This window comes from Cucumis melo, chromosome 1, assembly GCF_025177605.1.
Source record: "Cucumis melo cultivar AY chromosome 1, USDA_Cmelo_AY_1.0, whole genome shotgun sequence".
NCBI lineage: Eukaryota > Viridiplantae > Streptophyta > Magnoliopsida > Cucurbitales > Cucurbitaceae > Cucumis > Cucumis melo.
Window position 1 is genome coordinate 5,048,905 of NC_066857.1, and position 9,871 is coordinate 5,058,775.

At 35.5% G+C, this 9,871-nt stretch overlaps 1 protein-coding gene across 4 annotated transcripts; it reads right to left on the minus strand.

Moving 5' to 3' along the window:
* Positions 1-416: 416 nt before the first annotated feature.
* On the minus strand, positions 417-4,508 carry LOC103500471 (transcription factor PIF1). 4 transcript variants are annotated; one of them, XR_007821520.1, is made up of 10 exons: positions 4,135-4,508; positions 3,930-4,043; positions 3,045-3,816; positions 2,675-2,773; positions 2,492-2,557; positions 2,348-2,413; positions 1,596-2,000; positions 1,445-1,523; positions 1,177-1,306; positions 417-1,056 (listed from the first exon to the last, which is right to left on the minus strand). XR_007821520.1 is itself a non-coding variant. In XM_008463776.3 (9 exons), exons 2-9 carry the CDS (start codon positions 4,034-4,036, stop codon positions 1,302-1,304), a joined length of 1,599 nt encoding a protein of 532 aa, XP_008461998.2. In that variant the 5' UTR covers positions 4,037-4,053; positions 4,135-4,508; the 3' UTR covers positions 417-1,301. The 4 variants fall into 4 exon arrangements, 1 of the variants encoding a protein (XP_008461998.2); XR_540090.3 differs by having other exon boundaries at positions 3,930-4,053; XR_540089.3 differs by having other exon boundaries at positions 417-1,066; positions 3,930-4,053.
* Positions 4,509-9,871: the final 5,363 nt, after the last annotated feature.

Below are 9,871 nucleotides of genomic sequence, written 5' to 3' on the forward strand. Positions count from 1 at the left end.
TTCCTGTTTTTGGAAATATGATTCTTATGCTATAGTCTATATTCTAAATTGTGTTATTTGTTATAATGTAACATAAAAAGTATATATATATATATATATATATATATATATATATATATATATATAAACAACCAAAATAATAATATTTAAAAAACAGTTAAACTCAACCCTGAAATTCAATCACAGTAATAAAAAACGCAACAAATCCAACTCACTACAAACACTATAATCAAATTCCTAGCAATCCAGATTCAAGCCTTCCAAATTGCCAGATAACCTTTTGCCTAAATCACTTGAAACATAATGAAGAAAGACGAAGAAAAATACCTATTTCTTCAACATTGAGAAATTATTGAAAAAGTTTGAGACAATACATGTGTGAACTTATAATTTATAAAAGTATACAAACAATATCATTAGAATAATAGAAAAGTTATGCATTTTATATTGAATAAGAGGGATGTCACCTTCAATGGTTCCATACTAAAAACTATTCCCCCCACCACCCTATAAAGAAAAGAAAAAAATGAAAAAAAATATTACTATACCAAAAATGCCCCTAGTTCACATTCTCATCTCCCAAAGAAAAATGAATCTTCTCTCATCTTCACAGTGAATTTGCTGATCTTCCACTTTCATATAACTTTGAAAGTTCAGTGGAAACCACAGAAGTAGAAACAAAACAAAATATCTATGGAGATCTCTCCATGGATGATTGAGAATTTATATTCCGAGTGCAAGTTGAGATGGGTATGAAACAAGTTTTATTATGATGTAGGAAAAAGAATCTTGAGCAACAACTTTGTGAAGTGAAGAATATATAATATATCATGCAGTAGAAACCATGGTCCAGGAAAAAAACATGGAAATGGCTCTGAAGTTGGAGTTTGGAATACTTTGATGCCTCCCAATGATGATGACGACAACGATAATTGACCACATCAAGTTGGATCTATCAGCATCATCATCCCGGACCTGACCCCGACCAAATGCAACACAATAGTTTCGTGTAAAAGCAACAGTTTCCCCATGACCATCTGTAACTCTACTTTCTTTCTATCACAATCTAACAGAACCACAAGTCAGGAAAAGGACGATGATGGCGTGAAAGATAAATAGTAAGATCAAAAACATAAAAGGGGTGTAGATTTATATTTACAGGGACGTGGTCGTTACATGTTATTTGTGATATATATTGTATTAGCAAGCAGCAGACGCGCATGTTTGAAGCTTTAGACGCTCTCTAATATGCGCCAAAACTTCCTTGCCAATTGTGTTTCTTGAGTCCATTCATTCAAATATTAACCTACAATATGTGAAAGCCGTGTAAATGACAATGCGGTCAGGATTCATATAACAGCAGTGTAACAGCTAATCTATGAACAAAGTATCATACAACCAATGAATATCTTGAACTTCCAAAAAGATGTAGGAAGAAGTTTACCTGATTGATGATTTTCAAGGTTTTCGGGGCCCCTGCTAGTACATGGTCTGCTCGTATTTGGTTGAACCGGGTGCTGATTCTGTTAAAGATTAATAACGATCTCGTCAGTTCCAAATAACTTCAGAGACATACTGAAAATAGATATATATACCTGTAGAGGTTGTGTCATATGAAACTGCATCTGTGTCGGGCTAAGAAACTGCTGATAAGAATCAGGAAACCCCAAGACTGAAGGTGGGGTTGTATTTTGTGTTCCAACTGAGTTAGCCATCGGACCTGGTTGATTACTCATTGCGTGAGCTCGGGATGGATCATTACCAGGAACAGGAGGCACTGCAAAGGGAGGGAGAGGGAATCTCGGGCCTAAATGAGCTGCTGCCGTGGCTCCAGCTTGCATTGGCAAGTTTGAACCTGCCAGGAGATTATGAAATTGCATCATTGGTCTGTTCATGCCCATTTCCATTCCCATGCCCATTCCCATCCCCATTGGAGGTGGCAAGTATTGCTGAACACCCGGGAACATCATCGGCATCATTCCACATCCCATCGACATCATCTGGGTTATAAGAAGTCAGCGCAAGAGTTGTCAAGGTGCATCAGCTCATCATGATCATGTGCTAAACATTGACAACAATACTTTTACAAATGTGCCTTGCTATTTACATACGTATATGCAGAGAATTCAAAACGAATATCTACCAATCCGAGATGTTTTTCGTCAAGAGATCATATGCAGCAGACAGAATCGCAGGAAATACATTTATTTACTATTCGCTCTACGATTCCTTTAACCGTTTCAAAATGTTCCAAATAGAAGAAGTTTTTAATTCATACATTTCCTTCTGCCACAATTCAGTTTAGACATGAGAGTCTAGACAATTATTAACTTAATTGGAATCCTACCTGCACTTGCAACTGAAGCGTCTTCAAGTACTCAATCGCTTCATCCAACATCGAAGCCTTATCGGTCTGAAAATCAGTGATGAAACTCAACTAAGAAAGAGACGGGCATTCAACTCAAAATAACATCAAGGATGAAAAATGTACCTTGTTGCATCGAGGGATGAGTTCCTGTAAAGCCTTCATCTTCTCGTTTATCCGATCGCGACGTCTCTACAAGTAGGTTTGCAATTTCACTTCAGATTCAAGAGGCAAATAACACCACCAGAAAAAGAAATATGTGCTTGGTTACAAGCACACAGTAAGGTACTAATAAATTCAATCGCGCACCCTCTCCGAGAGGTTGTGAACCTCAGCAGCACGAGATCGCTTCGTTGACGTCGACCCCCGCAATTGTTTCTTTGGATCAGCAGATTCGTACTCAATGTCCTAATAGAAAAGAACATAAGTAAATCACCCAAGAATTGGAAAAAGAGGAAAAGGAAAACAAATCTGTGTTTTCTCAAAACAATATAGTCAGCAATCATATGCAAAGCTTCCAATGGCCACTGTTCAACAGCTCATTTCAAACAGTTCGATTTGGAAAAGTTTTTATTCCTTCAACTTCACATGTGACAGTCAATTTTGGTTAAGATACATATTTGATCCATTAGGAAATTTTAAAACAAAACCAACTAAATTGTTGAATACTAAATTTTACCTCGCTTTGACACTCAGTATCGTCGAGAGCTCTTCCTTTCCGCTTCCGGTCATCTACAGCTAGTTTCGGGCAAGCAGGTTCGGCGCTGGCGCTAGAGCCACCGGGGGAAGAAGTGACAGACATTTCACAAGTCATCATTTCTTTCTCTCCGGTGCCGTCGCCACCTACCGATGGACCTCTGACTCCATCGCTGCCGCGAGCAATCTCATACCGCACACCGCCGCCATTCACCACCTCCACCAGCTTCCTCCTTGCCATCTGCGAAGCCCTAGATTCCGGCCCCACAGACGGCGTGTCGCAAGAATCAACCACCGTTGATTCCCTGACCATGACCTTTGAATTAGATGGCTCAGATTCGACCGTTGCCTTGTTCCTGGAGAACTGCACAGATGTCTGCACTTCAGGCCTCCGACAGGGCGGAATCGGCGGCCGCGGCGTAAGAGTGAGCGTCGCCGTCGCAGAAGGTCGGAGGTCTGGTTGAGGATTGGCGCAAAGAGGAGCAGTGATGGCGGGGAAGAGGAGGTCGGAGCAGAAGTTATGATCCTCAACGAGAGGATAATTGAGCCAAGAGGCCATTTCATCTTCTTGCATAAAAAGTTCATGATGCTCCTCCAATTGAGACGACGGCCGGATCTCTCTCGTCGCCGCCTGTTCTTGCGGAATCGAAACGTCGAATTTAGACGGCGGAGATTTACGAAGCGACCTCTGGTTCTGGCTATGCGTCACCACTTGGCCGTTCTGCCATAGCAGCTCCACCACGTCGTCATCCGGCCTACGAATTTGAAGCTCTCAGTCCACAAAACAAATTTTTAAAAAAAAAAAAAGAAAAAAAAAAGCCAGATGAGATTGCAACAAGAAAAGGCTTCAAGTTCAAACAAAGCTTACAAAGACGATTTTCTCGGCCTGGTTAAACTAGAGAATGTTGGGAGAGAGAAATCGTCGGCCATTTCAAAATCAGGAACACAGTGGTTCATCCTCAATCTTCCGTTCATCAATTACCTGGTGAAAACTAAAAACACAGGAGTTTGAAACTTTAATCGACTGAGAAGAAACCGAATCAAGAATAAAAGTAGAAGAAAGAAGCACTGACAGATAAAACATCAATCCGCCAAGGAGGGACACCATGAAATTAAGAGATTGGATGATATTTAAAAGCAAAATGGTTGGCACAAGTATGCTTCGAAGTGAGCAGAACAATGGCGTCTGTGAAAACAGGAAAAACAATTGTGGGATAGAAATGGAATCTTAAGATAAGTAGTTTTTGGGGAGATGGGTAATGATTGGTCGAGGTTGGGGAAGAAGAGGGGAAAGGGGAAGGCGGCTGGTCGTCCGTAAGGAGCAGCAGTGGCGGAACTGGAAGGACAGAGATAAGGAAGGAGTTTGCTTTGTGAAAAATGGGAAAAAAAAAGGAGGGGGAGTGGAGAAGAAGACGAAATGGAATTTTGACGCCATGTTTCTCTATCCAATGCCCTCCCTCTTTCCCGATGTTTTTCTTTTTTCTTTTTTCTTTTTCTTTTTTTTTTAGTTCAATATTATGGTGTCGACATTAGAACAAGAACTCTTGCCATTTGATCAAAAGGTCTATTTTACTCTTTTAGGTCAATTGACTTGTGTTATTAATTTTGATTTTTAACCTTCTTTTTAAGTACATGTATTTTGTACTTTTATGTGCTAATAATATGATTAACTTTAACGTGGATTATACTTTTAAGGTTTTTTTTATTTATTTAATCAACTATTTAATCAAAAATTTTCATTGTCTATTTAAGAGAAAGATCTACATAAGTCAAGAATCCTCCTAAATTAACGGTCATCTCGAACTAGGTTATGCACACATGATTCCTAAATTGAAAAGAAAAAAGAAACAACTGAAATCAAATTTCTCGACAAAACCAATAGGTCATCCATAGGCTTGTTAATTTTTGTAAGGTCTAAAACTTCCCTCTTAAAAAACTTAACCATTTCAAAAGAGTTGTATTCAATAATAACAATTTCAAATAAATCGACCATCAACAAGGGATAGAAATGAAGGTTTTCCAAACTAACTCTATCTTTAAGGACTTTTGTATTTTGAAATAATGAAAAATATTTTGAATGCCACGTAGCGAAAGAAGAGACTTAAGGGAGTCACGAACCACTCCAAGACCTCTCAAATTAATAGATCATAGAACGATGTGTTCAAATTCAACTTCCATGACCGTGGACAAAGCCACACAATCCAACAATTCCCACTCACTAGACTCTTCCTCTATAGCAAAAAAATGTCAACAAAAATCAAAATCTAAATAAAGATCAATTTTTGCTAGAGCTTTCAAATAAAGATATAATAACCTAAAACTTCTACTTCTACGCTCTTTGTAGTCTTTGAAATTTTTAAATTGTTTTGAAAATATATTCTAGATTTGGGTCGCTTAATGAGAAATTTTAAGAAATAATATCTTTTTTATTTTATATTTTAAAAATAGTACAATTTTAGAAAACTCATAGTTTTTTTTTTCTCGAGGTCAATCAAAGTCAAAATCGACCCCAAGATTATTCCCAAATTTTAAAAACATATTCGAATGAAACTTCTCGATTTCTCTCAATCGAGTGCGACATCGAGATAGTGTGTTTTTTTATTAAAATTTGAAATTAAAGACAAAAAAGTCAAACAATGTAACAAGAGACTTTGGATATAAGAATAATTTTTGCTTACAAACTTTTGTTTCTTGAGAGCATTAGTAAGAACAACCTTAAAGAAATAGAGATTGTTCATTCTTCCTTCTGTAACATGTTCTTCTATTCCAGAGATAAAAAGTTCAAATTCCCTAACCTCTTCTGTACTCTGAAAAAATTGCTATATATTTTATATAAATTATATCATAAAATTACACAAATATCTAGTATCTATTAGATATTTGTTTTACTTTGATTACATTAAAGGTCTATCAATTGAATGATGCACTGAATACAAAGAGTATAAGATATAGTGTGGATATGCATGTTGATACACCAATGAGGGTAAAATAGAAATAATAGTGCTGGGATTTTGTTAAAAAGATTTTATGAGATTGTCTTTTATTAATGAGTTATTTAATTCCAAAAAGATAAAAGATCCTCCTTTATTTTAGGAATCTTATATTATTATTTTTTTTGAGATTATCCTTGAGGAAATATATATACACACTACGAAACTTATGGTTCTGGTACGACTGGCGAACGAAGAAATCTTTTGGAGTTGTTAGTCGAATCTGTATTGCAATAACTATAAGCGGAAGAAGGTAGTGTGATTATCTATCTATGGTTTCGACATGTTAATCTGTAATGATTCTTATGATGAGTAATGAGAAAGATGAAGTTGTGACCAAAGTGGTCACCTTAAACTCAGGGGGAGTCTGGAGTCTTAAGTTATTAAGCTTGTTGAGATAGTCATATAGTTGAGTTATTAAGCTTGTTGAGATAGTCATATAGTTGATCAGAGAGCATTTGTTGTATTGATATATATTGACTATGTTTGAATCATAATAATATTACTCCCCAAACATAGGCAATATTGGTCGAACTGGGTTACCAAAGTTTCTTGTGTTATACTCTTTTGTTGTCCCTCTAGCTATTACAACAGTTATTTACTTTAGAATTAACTAAAGGTTTATCTGATTGTCTCACGCTGTTTTTCAATTGGTATTAGAGCGGGTTGATGCTGATTCATTGAGTCTTCAATGGCGTCGATCAGGAAATGTAGGTCAACAATGGAAATAGTCAAGGAAGGTCCTTCCAGTACAACTTGTCTTTCAGTTTAGATGGCACAAATTATGGCTCTAAGAGCAGATATCAAAGCAACTTTAGAAGAAAGCATTTTGATAAACCTAATGTCAAAATAGATAGATCTTTAAAGTGCAGAGAATGTGAAGGATATGGTCATTATCAAGTTGAATGCACTAATTTTATAAGAAGACAGAAGAAAAGTTTTATTGCTACATTATCTGATGATGATACAGACGAAAGTGATGAAGAAGGTAAATGTACTAAAGCCTTTATTAGTATTTTATCTAAAGACGAAATTGAAGATTCTAAAGAAGAAAGTGAAGACAACCTATCCTTTAACCAATTGAAGATTAAATGGAAAGAAGATTCAGAAGCTAGAGTAGTGCAGAAAGAAAAAATGTAGAATCTTATGGAAGAAAATGAACGACTATTATCAGTATCTTCCTTAAAACAAAAATTGAGGGAGATCCAAAAAGAGTATGATCAGACTATAAAGTCAATCAAAATGTTAAATTCAGGAACTGAAAATCTAAATCAAATACTGAATTCAGGACAGTCTAGTTCCAACCGTTGTGGTCTTGGCTTCAACTTATCAGTAAAGAGCACTAGTCAAGCAAATGGGATAAAATTTGTTCTTGCTACTATGAGCATCAAGTCTGATAAACCAATTGAAACAAAAGTCGTTAGCTCTTCCACAAAAGCAAATAATTGAGTATGTCATTACTGTGGTAAAAAAGGTCATATTCATCCTTTTTGTTATGCTTTACAAAGGTGTAAATTCCAATATCAAAAATCTATTTATCACTCACAGAAGCACAAGCTAAACTCATTTACTCCAAGAGGTAAGAGAAGTTATAAGGAATAGAGAGTCAAGAATTCGTGTAAATGTAATATTGCCTTTACAACAATTCAATCTTCAACTGATGCTTGGTATTTTGATAGTGGTTGTTCCAGTCACATGACTGGAAATATATCCTTCTTTTTTGAACTAAAGTGTACATCTAGCCATGTTACGTTTGGAGATGGTGCAAAAGGAAGAATTCTTGCAAAAGAAAATATTTAGAAATATAATCTACCATGTCTAAATGATGTATGATATGTTGAAGGGCTCAAGGCAAACCTAATTAGTGTCAGTCAACTATGTGATCAAGGTTATACTGTTAATTTTAGCAAGAAAGAATACATTGTGACCGATATTGATAAAAATATTCTTATGAGTGGCACCAGACAGATTGATAACTGCTATCACTGGGTGTCTAATAATAATCATTCATTTATCTAAAAAAGATCAAACACGTTGCTGATGAAGTGAGTGTATCAAATGAACATCACTCATGTTTGAGTATCATGGATTTCTTGAAATCAATGTAGTGGCAAACTCTCAATCTTCGCATCTATCTAATGATGAATTGGTTTTTATCTTATCTCAAGGAACATTGTCAGCTTGGTGGTGAATGAGATTTCTGCTATATCCCTTAGTGTTAAATATGTCATACTCCATAAGATTGGCATTACAAACTAGTTTCCTTCGTCGCATGCTTCCAGTTCAACTGATCAGTCTCCAGAGTAGTGTGCAAAAAATTGTTTTTATGGGCCACCTAAAGGATAAGCTGAAGTTTGTTTGTTTTTTTTTTTTTTTTTTTTTTTGTGGAGCTTATATAGTTATTATTAATGTTTATTGAAGAGTTTTGTGTAAATTTTATTTTTAACGGATTAAGGAGTTTGTGGTAGATGTGTTTATTCTATTTTGGATCAAAAGAGCAGTATATTTTGTATCTGTGATGTGCCTTATGTTTTGTTGCTTCTAGTGATGTATGTTTTGACTTCTGCAATGGCTTCAATTTTGATTATTGTCAATTTGATGGCGTTTGTTGAGTTCTTGTTGATATATGCTTCTAGAAGTCTATGCGTCTCAAGATGGTTTTATCTATTCTTTGGTTTCCTATTGATGATATTTTATTATGAGGCATCTGGTTGAATATAAAAAGAATTCTTTTCTTTTTGACAAAAAGAAGGAGTTTGTTGAGATTTTTGTCAAAAATAATTAATGAGATTCTTTTTATTATTTAAAGATTATTTAAAAAAGAGGTTAAAAAGATAATTGTTTTAAATGATAAAAGATCTTTCTCATAATTAGGAATCTTTTATCTATATCTTTTAAAAAAGATCTCGAAGATTTGATAGAGTGGTTATGTATTGAAGCTCTATGCTTGGTACGGTGTGGGCATTATTGAACATTCAATTTGAAAGCATTACAAACTGGTCTCTTTATATATAATCAACTTTTGAGACATGTGGGAACATTTGGTGTTAAGATTCCTATTCCTCTGCCTCGTTTCTTCACAAGTCTTCTAGTTCATCTAAATGCTAATATCCTAACTCTAAATGATGCTCCTGGTTCTAACCCAAAGACATTGTCATTAAGCTACAGGCTATTTTAAGGAAGTCATGTTCCTAATATAGAACATGATATGAGACCTTCTAGGAACCCCCGTATGTTTGACACTGATGATGTAGATGAGAATGCTGAAGGATTTTTTGTTCATCGTGACTTAGCCCCTCCAGAATAATTAATATGCTTACAGTTAAGTCTCGAGCTCTTTCTACATCTATAAATCTGTTGTCTAATAGAAGATTGGAGGTTGATTCACTTGTTCGTCACCTGAAGACACTTATTCCCTCCTCTAGTACTAGTGCTCCAAATCAAGAGTAGTATTTCTTTTCTGTTCAAAAGGGGAGAAGTTGTGAAGATAGGGGCAAGAGTAGTTGTAGCAGGAAAATATCCTGAAGCTGTTTATGTTGTTGTTTCTGTTGAACCTATGTAGTTTAGATATTGTTTTGAAATCTGTTGCAGGCCAATACCCTAAAGCTATTTATGTTGCTATTTTTGTTGAAGTTGTACAGTTCAGATGTTGTTTTGAAGTCTGTTGCATGCCAATATCCTGAAGTTGTTTATGTTGTTGTTTCTGTTGAAATTGTGTAGTTCAGATGCTATTTTGAATATTGGCTACAAGGTACATAAATGAAATGATGATTGTGTTGATCTGCTATGTTGATTATGTGGTTGAATATAAATGTTTGTT